This window comes from Parasteatoda tepidariorum, chromosome 1 (genome assembly GCF_043381705.1).
Source record: "Parasteatoda tepidariorum isolate YZ-2023 chromosome 1, CAS_Ptep_4.0, whole genome shotgun sequence".
Taxonomy (NCBI): Eukaryota; Metazoa; Arthropoda; class Arachnida; order Araneae; family Theridiidae; genus Parasteatoda; species Parasteatoda tepidariorum.
The window spans coordinates 20,932,080-20,948,476 of record NC_092204.1 but is presented as its reverse complement, the minus strand read 5'-3'; the positions used below and the strand labels follow the sequence as shown (position 1 = coordinate 20,948,476).

The 16,397-nt window shown below is 27.1% G+C and overlaps 1 protein-coding gene across 1 annotated transcript in view; it reads left to right on the top strand.

Annotated features, from left to right (window-relative positions):
* The window catches only part of LOC107445810 (E3 ubiquitin-protein ligase HERC2), a 129,383-nt gene that overhangs the window by 51,208 nt on the left and 61,778 nt on the right, over window positions 1-16,397 (top strand). Inside the window, exons 33-40 of the mRNA XM_071178954.1 lie at window positions 3,039-3,421; window positions 4,506-4,678; window positions 6,064-6,253; window positions 7,505-7,684; window positions 8,835-9,022; window positions 10,612-10,762; window positions 11,944-12,140; window positions 14,545-14,757. Of these exons, the coding sequence (XP_071035055.1) occupies window positions 3,039-3,421; window positions 4,506-4,678; window positions 6,064-6,253; window positions 7,505-7,684; window positions 8,835-9,022; window positions 10,612-10,762; window positions 11,944-12,140; window positions 14,545-14,757 (1,675 nt within the window). The remainder of the gene's footprint in view (window positions 1-3,038; window positions 3,422-4,505; window positions 4,679-6,063; window positions 6,254-7,504; window positions 7,685-8,834; window positions 9,023-10,611; window positions 10,763-11,943; window positions 12,141-14,544; window positions 14,758-16,397) is intronic.

The window sequence follows — 16,397 nt, the reverse complement described above, 5'->3', positions numbered from 1 at the left end:
TTTACCTCTTACAGCAAACAACCCTTAAATGCATCAAACAGAAAAGTTTGATTTTGATTACTTAATGGAGTTTTATTGTAATCTAAAAAAGAAACGCTAAATTGTGTTAATTTAAACCTAACTGCCTTTTAGATCATATTTCCTTTTGCATCATGTATGGATTAGGTGTTTCCTCACTTGCAAAGAGAAATTTAAGATTGCTAGCTGTAGCTCTCGATTGTCTGACAAATCTAGAAGCAGTGTGTATATTTTGTAGTGTTCCTTGTCTTGATTTTAAATTTAATGAAAATGCTAGTAGGACGTTGATATCTTGAATCTTATCTGGGAGTGGATTCAGAAGCAATAAATATGCAACAATCGATGAAAAGATTGGAAATGGCAGTTTTTTTTGTAGCATAGTTTTTCTGAAATGAAGCAGAAGAAATATTGAAATAACTTGACGGTGTGTGAATACACAACATAACATAAAACTTGAACTTGTTCATCTACATTTTGAGAATCAGTCTGATATTATCCTGATATCCTCTTCAAGTATATAAGAACATGTGGTATTATATAAGTAATTTATTTTAATTAAGAAATCTTAATCCTTATTATCATTCTTTATAGAAAAATTTTCACTTCATTGCCTTTTGCCATTTTGTTGCTATGATTCAACATGTCCTTTTTTGGCCATTAAACCCCACATTCAATAAATATTAATTAAAATACAATTTATTTATTTTAATTAAATTTGCTAGTTTGTTTTCAGATAACTACTTGACAATCTTGAACATTATTGAAATTTTCTACTGCTAAAAACTGATAAGAAATTGGGGCTTCTTGCACTTGGAAAAATTGTGGAAAAATTATAATTCATGTTTTTCTGTGATGTGTAAAACAACTTAGCTATTTTAGGTACTATTACATAAAATTGTTGAGGTAGTTCTTATTCACCTTCTGTCATTATGTGAGGGTTTACTATATAAATTATCAAAACAAATGGGCTGATAATCTTGTAAAAGAGGACTGAAGTGCCCTAGAGCCCTTGGTTTAGGGTACTTCAGTCCTCCTTGTCATTTTGGAGGACGACAAGAGTCCATCATTTAGGAGCCGACTTGTCCGTCATTTTGAAACAAAGGCATTTCTACCCATGCAAAAAAGCTACAAGCTTTAACAACTTATTGCTGCAAGCAATGCGATCCTCAACTAGGATAATCAGTAAAGAAAAGTGTATTTGTGTACTACATTGTTTTTTGGGAACTTTTTTTTATACTTTTGCAAAATTTATTGTTGGTTGAAAGTTTTAAATTAAAAATTGTGTATGTGCCACATGTAGCCACATTACTTCAATCTTTTTTAACAATGATTTCAAAGAAAATTTGGCTCTAAATTTTATGTTTCTGTTAGAGCTGGGTTTTTCCAATTTCTTTCCAAATTTGTTTTGTTTGTAACAAAATTAAAATAAAAAAAAAAGATGTTTTGGTCCGAAATATTTTTTAAGTGTGTTTTTGTGATCAAAATAATTAAATTTATAATGCAGTATTCTAAATGTAAGTTCTACATTCATGAGAAGTAATAAATTTAGTTTCAAAATCAAGATTTATTTTGAAATGAGTGTTTTCAATTAAATTAAATTTTTTTTTAAAAAATGAAAAAGAAAGATGAATTAAGATTTTTACCTATTATTAAATAGAAACTAGAGTTTTATGATTTTTTTAATTTTTTAAATAAACATCATACTCTATAACATTTATTTATTAACTTTTTGCTGATTATGAACTAAAACAATTTTTATGAGCTACCCTTTCTATCATCTGATTTTTTTATGTTGACGCATGTTATTGTTTAGTAATGCACTATAATTTTACTTTAAACATTGCAGCACATAGACAAATTGACGTTTAGACATGCGTATTTGTCTAGAGTAATAATGCAGCAGTATTTGTTTAAATCGTCCATTGCACGAACTTTGGCTTGAAGCCAGTTTACTGCTTAAGATTTCAAAATTAATTTGTATGCCTCAAATCCTTCTGCTCAAAGTGCTATAAGCTGGAGTAGGATAACCAGAGTTTTTTAAATACTCATAACCATGATTTCCCAAAGCAAATCGTAGTTTTAAGTACTTAATTGACTTTTATTTATATCAATTAGCTACAGAATGAGGATTCTCTCCTAAGACTGCTATTTGTTGAAGTGTAAGAAAAGAATGCATTTTCTTTTTCAAAGATGTTATTTGTGACTGCAACTCTAGGTTTTCGCATTTCAAATTAAAAAAATTTTCTAGCAAAACCTAAGGATCTTGAACAATTTGAATCTCGGTTTCAAACTATGTAAAGAAAAGAAAATATACCATGAGTATATAATATGAGTATATACAAAATTTTAAAAATATTTGGGATACTTTTTATTTTTTATGTTTATGCTTAAATTAAATCACATTAAAAGATTTAGAGTTTAAACTTTCTAAACAAACTCCCATAAACTTTTCTACTACAGAAATTAATCATTTCAGCAATTTAACCCAATTTAGAAGGAAAAAAACTTTAATAGATCCAAAAATATATGAAATATTGCGTATTAAGTAGATTTCTTGAGATAAATGTAAATAAACCATTTGAAATTTAGGCAATAAATAACTTTAAAAAAAGTTAAATGAGCCAGGAATAAAAAACTAACTACCTGACATATTAGTAAAATAAAAAGGAATACTATAAGGAACAGGAAATAATTTATTTTTATCAGAAGAAAACACTTAAAAGTGAGTGCAAATTTCAGTGATAAGTAAATAAAAAGATGTGACAACAACTTTAAAAATATTGTGAATTCTTAAGTTTGTTAGGAACCGATTGATCTCATTTCTTTATATTTTCTGATAACATTCAGGTAAACAAATGATAAAGAAGTTATCCGAGTTTGCAAACTTTTTTTTCTAATAAAATGTCTTACAAATAATCAAAAAAAAATTTTTTAAATTTTACTTTTAAATAAATCTTTATATGAGTCTTTTTGTTCACTTCCTACTTTATTGTTTAATTATCTATGTATTTTCTTCCTAGTCACCCTATACCTCATTGCTTGGAAAACCTTAACTGTATATCTCCATATTATAAAGCTGTTCTTCAATCCCAACAAAGTGAATTTTTGTCGTGGGTCATAATCAGTCTACGATCTTGTGTTTTCCAAATGGAAATGCTAAATTCTCAATTGTCATCGAAGGAAAAGAAGAACCAAGAGAAAGCTGGTGCAAAACATCAAACTTCAATTTTAAACCAAATTAAAGAGATAAATGATAAAAGCATAGACTCAAATCTTTCACCTTTAATTCGTTTCATATCTATTTATATTTCTGTCCTGTTTGGAAATCTTTCTTCTTTACAAGTTGGACTCATATCAAGTTCTGGTGTATTTGCACTTGTTCAAACTCTTCTTCGTATCATAGGTAAGTATTAGAATTCGATATTTTTTTTAAATTTAAAATATATGTATTTTTCTGAATATAACATTGTTTTTCTGCATATTGTTACAAATTAGAATATAAAAAAAAAAATTAAGTTGTTACAATATAAAAATGTAAAAAAGTGTTTTAATCTCTTCACAATGAAGTATTTTTCAGAAAAATTTTGAAATGAAAAATAACATTACTTTTGCATATGATAAATTGGTTGAAATGATAATATTAAGTATAAATGAAATGCAGTATATGTACTTAATTTTTCTCAAAAACAGTTTTTAATCCCTCACAATTTCTAATTTTGATAGTAAAAATAACTCCATGTAGTTTTTATTTTTTAATTCTTAANTTTCATATCTATTTATATTTCTGTCCTGTTTGGAAATCTTTCTTCTTTACAAGTTGGACTCATATCAAGTTCTGGTGTATTTGCACTTGTTCAAACTCTTCTTCGTATCATAGGTAAATATTAGAATTTTATTATATTTTTTAAAATTTAAAATATATGTATTTTTTTGAATAAAGCATTGTTTTTGTGTATTGTAACAAGTTACAATATATATAAAAAGAAAATTTAAGTTGTTACAATATAAAATTGTAAAAAAATTGTTTTAATCTCTTAACAATGAAGTATTTTTCAGAAAAATTTTGAAATGAAAAATAACATAACTTTTGCAATTTGATAGATTGGTTGAAATGATAATATTAAGTATAAATTAAATGCAGTATATGTACTTAATTTTTCTCAAAAACAATTTTTAATCCCTCACTATTTCTAATTTTGATAGTGAAAATAACTCTATGTAATTTTTATTATTTAATTCACAGTTAGAAATTAAACTGAAAAAATTTAATTATTTACTTTTCTTTTAATTTTTTAGACTAAAAAATTCAAATTGTCATTATTTAATTTTGTAATAATATGCTAGTATCTAAAATGAAATAATATGCCCTTACAAAATTTAGTATTTTATAATAAAAGTAGAAAGGGTTTGACAAAATTTTGCTGTTCTTTCGGCCTATTTTATTATTCTTAATAATTTTGTCTGTTTTTTTTTCTTTCTTTTTTAAGGTCCAACAGTGAGTGCTGAACAAACAAAAGGAAGCATCAAACAATTCATTATTCTGGAAGAAATCTATGACAAAAATCCTCTTCAAGCTCCTTTAAGAGGACCTGAATTAGCTGCTGTCATGAAGGTTGGAACTCGAGTTGTTAAAGGAGACGACTGGCAGTGGGATAATCAAGTGATCTATCTTTACTCTTTTAATAACACAAATGTCGTTATCTTATTTGCATAGTGTAATGAAAACAATAATAATTTATCTTAACTATAAAAAGGCCAAATTCAGCAAATTATGTATATTTACAAAATAAGAAAAAAACGAAGACTGAACACATTTTTTTCTTTAATAATGTAGTTAAACCTCAAATATGTAAATCCTCTTGTGATTTCTTTTAATGTAAACTAGATTTCAGTTTCTTCATATATTTTAAAATTAGCTATGTTTTTATGAGCAAGGACAATCAAAGTGGGATATGACTGGAGCAAATTGAAAAGGAAACGAGAGTTTAGTACCTAAAAATTAAATTAAATGCAAAAAAATTAGACTTCAGGCAACTTTTTAAGTGTTCCTGATAATCTATTCCTAATTTGTGTTTATATGGTAACCAATTACTATTTGTAGAAAGAACAACAAAATACACACTTTATTTTTAAAAAAATTTATAAGCTGATGTGTATTTTAAGTCTTAGTTTTTTTTAAAAACACAATTTATAAAAAGTTGGATTCTCATTGACCCTCTTAGTGCCTGGGGGCCCCTGAGCGCTGCTGGGTTGTGCCTGTGCATCAATAAATGCCACAGAAAATTTATTTCAACTTTGAAAGACAAAGGACTGATGATTTCCACTTTTGTTTTAATGCGAATAGGTATTTTGAAAAATTTATCTAATCATTTGCTATGGTAATGACATTCTTAAACTGATAATGTGAACTATTTTTCATGATTTTTTAATATAAATTAAATTTAAAGATACCTGTTTTGAAGCATTTTAAAATCTTCTTTAATCACATTGTGAGCCTTTTTGTTAACAATAACAAGCATCACTTCTATCCTCCCATGTATTTCATGTAATATGTGAACCAAGACTGTGAAATTGGAGCAGGGAGTTTGGAACAATTTTCCGAACCCTGACTCCAGTTAAAATAAGGTCCTAATGTCAACATTTACTAAATCAATAAGTCTTTCATCGATTAGGTGTTGAGACAGGTATTCATAATTATTTAAACAAAAATTTTACTCAAATAAATATGACAATTATTTAAATTGTTACTTATCGCAGAATTAATTTCATTTTATTTGCACATTTATGAGCCTATATTGGTTTGAATGAGCTTAGAAAATTGATTATTATAAATTATTATTTGACACTTGCCTAGGATTTAGTGAACATTATAATAGGATATTAATCAGAATCCAGCTCTTTGTCAATATAGTCTCAGACCTTGAGTCTAAGTCGTACATTTTTTCCCTCCATCTATACAGCTCTGAATTGAACTGTCCCTTTTAAACACATGTATGTTTTGTTCATTTTTCAATCATTAAATAATAATTCCATTTATTCAATTAGGATGGACCTCCCCCGGGTATTGGCACTGTGATTGGAGAACTGGGGGATGATGGTTGGATCAGAGTGCAATGGGATACTGGCACAACCAATTCTTACAGAATGGGAAAAGAAGGAAAATTTGATCTGAAATTGGCTGATTCTCCTCCTCCTTCTCAAGAGGAAACAAAACCCCTCTCTATTGAAGGAGATGGTAATGCATGCAATATTTATTCCTTTCTGCCTTCTAAACAAATTTATTTTCTATGAAAAAAAAATTTGAAGAGAACAAAAATTATTGTTAGTAATTTTCTAGTATTTTTTATTCATAGCATTAACTGGAGATGTCTGTGATCTAATATTGTGCTCTCGAACTTTTTTATTCGTTTTTTATATGATTTGCAGTACAGAACAAAAGTTTTTCTTTCTTATAGTTTTGTAATCAAATCTTTTTAACTTAAAATTTATATTTGTATTATCTACCTTTACACTGACTTGTTACGTAGGCCAATATGTACAAAAAATATATTAATTAATTAAAGCACAATATTTGACTTGAATTGAAGAGGAGGAAACTATTTCCATGCAGAAGTATGGGTATTTCTTAAGTATGGGTTCCATACAAAGTACATTTTTGTGCATATTAAATTATATGTTATATACATGTATTAAATATAATTTTAAATACTGTGATGACTTGGAATGAAGATTGGAAATGAATTGAAAATATAGACTCTCATGTAATAGAAACAATCTGTTATACCAATTTAGTCAACAAGTTTTTAATCTATTGATTTATAATATGTCAGGGAGACAAATTCTTAAGTGGTTGTATAATTGTGTCGAACGTGTCGTGTGTAGGAACTTGTAAAGAGAGAAATTTTTCAATTTTGCTTATGAATAAGGAGTTGATGTTTCTGTGCATTTTTGGATTTTAGGTCTGTAGAGATTAATAGTAAAGTACTTCATAATGGAATTGTTTATATGCGTTGTTAGAGATAAGTAAAGGAAGAAAAGAAAGTTGATAGAAGATGCACATACAGATAAAGATATGGAAAAACTGGAGTATGAAACTAAGCCACGCTAAACACAGAAATAACTGAAATAGGGAATTACATTTTAATGTACTTAAAAAAATAATGTTGATGTTCGATCCAAATAATGATCATATTAATCTTCATTTTGCCTTATTTGTAAAACAAACATTAATGTTCAAATTCTTTATTTATTGGAACTTTTACTGAAATACTCAATTAATAGCAAGGAACGCTCTTTGGTGCCTAAGATCTTTTCTTGTTTCATTTAAATTTGAAGGTATTTTAATTTATAGTTAGAAAAGTTTATATGTCTGTGCTCTGAACTTTTTGCTTTAAAATATGTTCTTTTACATGAAAGGATAAACGTCTTTTATTTATCAGTGCATGAATTGTTGCATTTCACGTGCATAAATATACTTTCCTTTTAGTTTGTCGAACCTGCTCTTGCCCACCTACTGCAATTCTAAAGAACCTTTGTATTCTGCTTTCAAAATACATTTCTGCCCACCTGAGTCTCTATGCTGATCAAGTACCAAAGTTTTGCCTAAATTCTCTATCTGGTCTTCTGAAAGAGATTTTAAACTCTATTTATGATGATAACAACCAAGGTAAAAAAAGTTTGCAAACAGAAGTTGATTTTAATAAGTAGCATTTTCTACAAAATAAAATAGTATGTTCTGTCTTAGAGTAACTTGGCTTTTCTCCCTTTAAATTCATTAATTATTCATTGAGGATCCCGTGTCATTTCGCCCGTTCCCTGCTTTTTGAAAACCCAGCACTGTAAATTCGGAGTAAATAGTCCCGAGTTTAACGGGTTCGTTGATACAAGGCCCCATTAAAATTTACTAATTAGACATTACATAAGGCGAAAAATCTCAATAATGTTCTATACTCGATTTGCACCAAAGTTAAAATTTAAACCAATTAGTGAAACCTGTGAAGAATTAATTGCATATTTACTGTATAATTTCCTTTAATATAAACTTAAAGGGCTTCGTCACTCTTAGTTTCTGAAATAATTATTTTTAAGAGTTGTTTGGAAAGATATCTCAAAGTTTTAAAATGTTTAAGAGCAAATATTTAAGCCAAGTCGTAAGAGCAAAAAATATATTTAAATGCCCGAATGATAAGATTTTACGCAGACCCACACGGTTCATTATGTACTTCCAGAAAACTTCAAAACCTTCTCTAAACTGCATTTTTCAAGTTTATCAAAATCACAACTTGTTGGATTTTCAACAATTAACTTAAAATTTGAACTCCATCTTCAAATGCTTTACTGAATTAAGTCAGATTGGTTCATTTCATTGCACAGCAATTTTATAAGCAATTTTCCAGAGTTTCTTTTGGGAATGAAGTTTGTATTTAAAGAAATGATTTTTGGTGTAAATAATATGGTGCAAAACTATTCTGATTTTTGAAAAATTCAAAGAAAAAAAAATTATAAATTCTGCATATTTTTGTACATAATATTTGAAATATAACTGTTTTCTATTTTAACTTAAAAATTCTGGTGTGCACACTTGAAAAAAACTCGACCTTATTGTGCAACCACATTTTGGTTTTATATTTATTGCTTTAGAATAATGAAATCTTACACTTCACTTGCTGTACAAATAACGAAACTTTTTAAAAATTTTGGTTTGTTCCATTGCCTTGCTAAAATAAAATTATCTTAATATGGTTATTCTTTTCTAACTCTAGAATGGCCTAATACTTTGAGCACTTTCATTTTTACTATATTTTTCCTTCTTGCAGGTCAAAGAAATATGTCATATTCTCTTTCAATGGAGCAACATAAAACATGGGCTTCTTTGAATTTTATCCAAGCAATAGCTTGCACTTCTGATATGTGCAATGCATTGAGTACACAAGCTTGGATTAATTTGTTAATGAAAATTATATCTGATCCTCAGCTTTTGACAGGAGAATTGATGATATCTAAGGTAATATTTATGGGTGTTTTCCCTTTTCTTATTTATTCTAAATTAAGCAGAATGGTTTTTAAAAAAGTGAATTGTTGTGCTAATCATAATGTGAGTTTTCTTGGTTTGTGCTTTAGTAAAATAGAAGTTTCTAAATCCAAATGTAGCATTTTTTTAAAAGCACTGTATTTTAAGATGATTATTTTTTTATTGAAATCATCAACATTAAATTTGTTTATCCCATATTTTTACACTTTTTTTTAAAGTTGTTTTGTTTCTGAGTTTAGCTAAAAGTTACTAAGTTACATAAGTGAAGATAAAAGCCACATTCTTACTTGGTTAAATTTGCAGAAGGGAAATGATACCCTGCAAACCCTGAGGTACTGGAAGAGGGTGAACGAGGTTTGAGGCATATGCTATAGAAAAAACAGGGTTCCCATGGGTCAGGGAGAACAGGGAAAACCTGGAATTGTCAGGGAAATTTATTTCAACTCTAAAAATCAGGGAATAGTCAGGGAAATTTGCAATTTTCTTATGAAAACCTGGAAAATTCCTTCATTATTCCTGGAAAAAAACCAGTCTTAAAATTGTCTATAACAATACTCAGCTATTGAGATTCGAGTTAAATAATTCTAACATCTATTACAATTATTTATTGTAAAAATTTTACATTTTAGACATACTGAATTGCATCTTTCCTCTTATAATGATATATATTTTACACAAAAAATCTAATACTTGGATAACAAATAAAAAAATCCAAATTTTCTATTGAAAAATTTCGTAGTATAGATAAAATATGGTATGGATTTTCATTGAAATTTACCTGGAATACCTGGAAAAGTCAGGGAATTTTTTTTCTGAAATTGAGTGGGAACCCTGAAAAAATAACACTATGAGCTACAATAAAAATATGTTTTTTATTTACAAAACATTTTTTCATTTCATTTTGTAAATAATAATCCTTAACTAAACTCTGAATATAATTATTGCAAGATAGTGTTAGTATTTTCATTTCAGTGTTGTAAGTGTATGCAATTAAAAAAATAATCTCGAGGAACTGTAAAGGTAACATATTTCCTGATTGAAAACTTCATTCGCTTCAAAAATATTTAAATTAAAAAAAACAGTTGACATGTTTCAAGTTGCTCAAGAACAGGCGTCCATTTTCAAGGCTTGGAAGATATGAGTGAGAAGAAACAAAAGTGATTTGAAATATTGCCCTTTGAAAATGGATAAATAAAAGGAAAAAAACAAAAGTGCATAAAAAATTTCTGATATGAATGCTTATTACTTTGTTAACGACATTAGTATGTTACGACCTTTCCGTCAAATAGAAACTGCATTTTAGATTTCTATCTCAGCCTCTGATTATTTTCTTGTTCTTTTTTCCCTCTCATTTCTCATATTTATTTTTCCATTTTTCACTGGCAACTTTTTTTTTATATTTCTAATCACCTCTATTTCTTCTCATTGACATCTGCCTGGTATTGAAAATGGATGCCTGTTTTTGAGTGCAATGACAAAATGACATATATTAGATGTTCTGTAATGAGCATTTTGAACTTAAAATTTAAATAACTTTAAAAAGTAAAATCTTTCTTTTTTAGATGCAGAGTTTAAGACTCTTCAAAAGAATAATCTGCTTTTGGTCAACTAGTTATTGCTATGACCGCTTCAATGAAATTGTGGAGTGGTTGTTTGATTTACTTGGAGATATACTTTTAAATACCTCTAAAGACATATCTCTTCATCCTAAAGGTAAAGTTCATCAAATAGACCACATGGGGCAAAGCATTGAAAGTTGTTTAAAAACACTTTTTGTTTGCCAACTCTTGCAACTAAGAAATTTTGGATATTATATAATTGAATCATGCACATTAACTAAAAAACACCAATTTCAGCAAAAAATATTTGCATATTGACATTTTGTATGAATTTAAAGTAGTACTCCAGAATTGTCAGATTGAAGATACTTTCAGTGTATTGACCAAGTAAAATGTTTTTCAATTAAGAACCTGCAGATGAAATTTATTAAATTGGAGATGAAATTCACAAAATATTACAAGTTACTAATAAAATGTTATCTGTATTGTTTTTTAATTTTTTTCTTTCAATTTCAATGCATCAAACCAATTTTTTATCACTTAATTGAAAAACAATGTGCAAATAACTTTTGGTAAACTTCGCATTTTCTTAAGGAAAAAAAAAACTTCTTTATTTACTAGTGTATGAAAAATAATTTAGTTCCAATAGTTGGTAAATGGACTTGAAAAATTTTACCATTTGTCTCGTGACCTAATACTATTTCATTATTATTTGGATGTTTAATGTCTTTAAAATGAAACATATTCTTTTGATTTGTCACATTTTACAAATCTTAAGACCTTTAATAAATATCTTCAATCAATTATTTTCTGACAGACAACTGTAACATGATTGTTGCTGCACTTCTTTTAAACTGCCTGAATCCACTTTAATTGCACCACAACAGACATTTTCACTAAGTTACTCCAAATGTTTTAATCCAAATTCAATTCATCTATCTGTGCTTCAATACCAACATTTTCAGTAAATGTTGCCGAATCTTCTCTATTGAAAAAATCCTTCAAAATTGTACTAGACTTGATCTAAAAAATGTATTTATTTTGCTGTGTATGTATATTGATAAGTAAAAAATAAAATATGTCTTTTATTTATGTAACATTATGCCATTCCTTAACATGCTACTGTGTATTTTTATTTAATTAGAACTTTAGTTGCATTATTGCTGTAACAACTGTAATTTTTATTTTGGGTTTTTTTTATGAATAGTAATCTAATCTTTATTTTAGTTTAGAGCTTTCTTTTATTTTACTGACTCCATTGTTGTATTTTTTAATGTGCTTGTAAATTGTGGTTATAAGTTTTTTTTTTATTAATTGATCATTTGATTCTTTTAGAAGTCCCTTGGAGAGGGAAATGGGAATTTCGTCCTAAAGTGTCATTAGTTGCATCTCATTGCAGTACATTAGCTGAAGAGATTATATCTCTCATTCGTCATCTTCAGTCACTTACTGCATGGAAAACTTTTATCATAAAATATTTATTAGATCACCTGGAATCACTGCCAGAAATGATATCACAATTGTTTGACTTTGTAAGTATTTCTCTGAATTAATCATCAAGGCATTGGAATTCATATTAAGGCATGTTTTTAATATAATGAATATTTTTGTAAGAAATGAAATATTTTTATAATGCCAGTTTAAAATTATATAGGATGTGTAAATTTCAGTATATATGTAATTGCTTGCTTTGTTTACTTTTTATTTTTGTTCAATTCAGTGTTAATTGAAAAATTTGATTAGATGCAAGAAAATTTCTTCTACATTTTAATTGATAATAGGACTTAATTTGCCAATTACTTAATATTTGAAAAAGTAGATAGCAAAAAAATTTAAATTATCTCTACAATTTGAACTATTTTTAAACAATTTATGAAAACGTTATACCAGAGGTTAGTCAATTCAGATTCTATTATTCAAATTAATCTTTCGTTATTTTTTAAATATATTTTATATTTTTTTTCTGCAAAAACTGCTTAGTATTTAGGAATAAAATTTACAATAATAATTTTACTGCAACTCTGTGCAAAATATCCCAAATTTAAATGTAAAATAAATAAATACTGTTTCTGAATAATTATTTTTGATGATTTTTATTTTGTCTTTAAATTTTCTTGTCGTTAAGACAAATCAAAAAACAAACACATTTTGTACTTTTCCTCAAGCTTTATTTTGTCTTTAAATTTTCTTGTCGTTAAGACAAATAAAAAAACAAACACATTTTGTACTTTTCCTCAAGCTTTATTGTTTTTTTTAACCACGTATATAAATTTTGTAAAGGTAAAATTTTTAATATTTGGTGAAGTCATATACTTATTTATCTATAATTTTTTGCTTATTGGGTGCATGGTAAAAAATTACTCTGTAGATTTATATATGTTTTTAGTTTCAAATTGTTATTTATTATTTAATATTTTTTTCAGAGTGGATCTTTGCATCCCAAGAAGTATGGTAGCTGCTTAGCTGTATTATCTGTTATTGGAGGTGTTGACATAAGAATACGCTTAGGTGGACAAGTACTCAGTTCTGATGGCTCAATAAATTCTGTAATTANGGGCAATTCCATATGTGACGGAATGACATTTTGACTTGCAAAATAACAATTAATTGAAGTTTCTATGTATCTAATTTCAAATAATAAAAAATTTTCTCATGCATATCATTATTATTGGCATAATGCGCTTCATAAACTAAAAAAACAGGATTCTCTATCGTTTTCACTTTTAATTTTACGAACTTTTTATTTGCGTGACGGAATGACATTTTGGCAACCAGGCTTTTGGCATGCCGTTTAGAACTAGTAGCTTCTGCGAATTTTGCAGCTATTATTTTTCTGAACTATTTTATACTTTTAGTATAATGTGTAAGCAATGTAAAATGTGAATTTGGAAAATTAACCTCATGTTGGCTTGCAGTTATTAACATCTATTTGCTGTGACGGAATGACAAAAAGTTTAGTAGAAGAAAGCCTTCATTTTAAAAATGTTTTATTAATGTGTAAATGATAAACAGAATGTAACAGATAAACAGGATTAATATTTATATAAGAATTAGTAAAAATTTTAACAGTTTGAAAATTAGGTTGTCTCTGAAAAGGTTTTATATCTAACTTGCCAATGTCACATCTTATTTTCGTTCTCAGGAAATTTTTGCATTATTAAGACATGTGACCGAATGACGTAAAAGAAGTTACTTTTATTTCATATATTAAACTTAAAATGTTTAAATTCTGTTCTATATGCATATTTTAATCAAAATATTGCAATAGAAAGATACATTTCTTTCATTTTATAAGTATTTTTCAAGAAAACAATTTGAGCACAAATGTGAACAATTCACTTGTCAGCCATGTGATTACTTTAGAATGCTGCCAGATTCAAAAAATTTAAAATTATCAAAAATGAAACGGCAATATGTAGATGTTGGCTATTTTGGAACATATTTTTAAGATTAAAATATGCAATTCATAAAAAAAAATTTCACTTAAAAGTTGACACTTCTGTGGAATTGCCCTATATATATATATATATATATATATATATGTTTTTACAAAACTGCTTGGTATTTAGGAATAAAATTTACAATAATAATTTTACAACAACTCTGTGCAAAACATCCCTAATTTAAATGCAAAAAAAAAAGTAAATACTGTTTATGGATAATTATTTTTGATGATTTTTATTTTGTCTTTAGATTTTCTTGTTGTTAAGACAAATGAAAAAACAAACACATTTTGTACTTTTCCTCAATCTTTACTGTTTTTTTAAATCACATATATTAATTTTGTAAAGGTAAAATTTTTAATATTTGGTGAAGTCATATGCTTATTTATCTATAATTTTTGCCTTATTATTTGCATGATAAAAAAAATTACTCTGTTGATTTATATATATTTTTAGTTTCAAATTGTTATTTATTATTTAATATTTTTTTCAGAGTGGATCTTTGCATCCCAAGAAGTATGGTAGCTGCTTAGCTGTATTATCTGTTATTGGAGGTGTTGACATAAGAATACGCTTAGGTGGACAAGTACTCAGTGCTGATGGCTCAATAAATTCTGTAATTAGTATTTTCCCAAGAGGAAAACTTAATCTTCATTCCCCTTCTGGTAAAACACCAATGGAGGAATTTTTTCATCAAGTTTCTTTTGTAAGTTTTTATGAACTTTTGTATTAGTTTAAAATGTATGATTTATTTGAAATTATTTTTGTATGTTTAATACATGATAATTCTATTCCTTTTTTACTTTCAAAATAAATTTTTATGGCAGTTTAAGGTTTACCATTTATTTTTAACTATTTTTTCCATATTAAGTAAATGTCAACTCATTCACTTTTCAATTTATTGATTTCATAATTAAATTTTTTTTATTGTTTCCTATTTATATTATTTCAAGTTTATAAAGATGCTTGGATTATTTTTTTACTTTCTGAAGTTTTACATTTAAACATTTATACAAAATTGTTGAATAATTTTTTGTAATTTTTAAAAATAAAAATATGAAGTTTATTCATTTGTACAATTTAGACTTTTTTTGGATATTCAATGGGTGAAAACTCATTAAATTTTCAACTTATGAAAACTTTGTTACTCTTACGGCTGGATTTATGTTTCATATTAATTTTAATCCTGGTCAACTGATGTGATTGTCTATCACTCCTTATCTTAACTTCCACATTGGAACAAGGAGAATGCATTCAGCCTCGGCAGATTTCCTTAAACTTTGGTATATGCATATAAGCAGGTTCTTTAGTAAACTTTATATTGAACTAATGAACTGCCTTGATTCATTAATCAAAGGTATGAACTGTGCTCCAATCGACTGTGCTATTTAATCAGTTATCCAAAAATGCCCTTATTTAATATTTTGAGATTTTGCAGACTAATTTGAAGACATTATTATTGTGGCAACTAATTTAAGAAAATAAAAATAAAGTAAAAAACTTTGTAAAATCTAACAAAGGAATGTCGAATAATGTTTATTTTTGTCTGTTAAAGTCTGAAAAGTGTATAAAATGAGTAAACTATAAATATTTTAACTGGAAATGATGCATTTAGCTTTTTGAATGTTCGCATTCCTCTCTCTGCTTTGAATTCTACTTCAAGGATATTAAAGTTAAGTTATAATTTTATAATGACTATAGCCATAATACTAAACTAGTTCAATAATTATATTTCAAAATAATAAATTTGCTAGTGGTGTATATGTTTTTTTATATACTCTTTTTACAATCTGTAACAAAATGATACAACAGACATTTTAGTCATTTAAGTAATTTATCTAGCATTCTAGTGTTAAAATATTCAACTTAGTGAGAATAGTTGCTTGTATGGTTACTGCGGTACTATGTTATACCTGACTCACAGTGAATAGTAGATTTTTAATCTTTAACCATAGAAAGACGAAAGTTGCAATAAAATTAAGTTTAGTTCTAGTATCATCTTTATCATTTTATTTACATACTCTAGATGCTAAATTTTATCCAACTGATTTTATACTCTCATTTATTGGTAAATTTAAATATGCAAAACTTAAACCTAAAATGTTTTTAAGAAGGAGATCGTAGTTAAGTTTTAAGTGTCCATGGAGAACTCACGATAAATTCAATACACATGTAAACTCAAATATCAATAAAGGTAATAGAAATCTTTAATAGCTGTGTTGCATATGGTGCACTTTTGCGGTGTCACAAATAGGCAAATTTGGGCAAATGTTTTTTTTTCCTTTCTACCATTTCCGTTAAATAAAAAACCTAATTTTGCAACTTACTTGGACTTTTTACATGCAT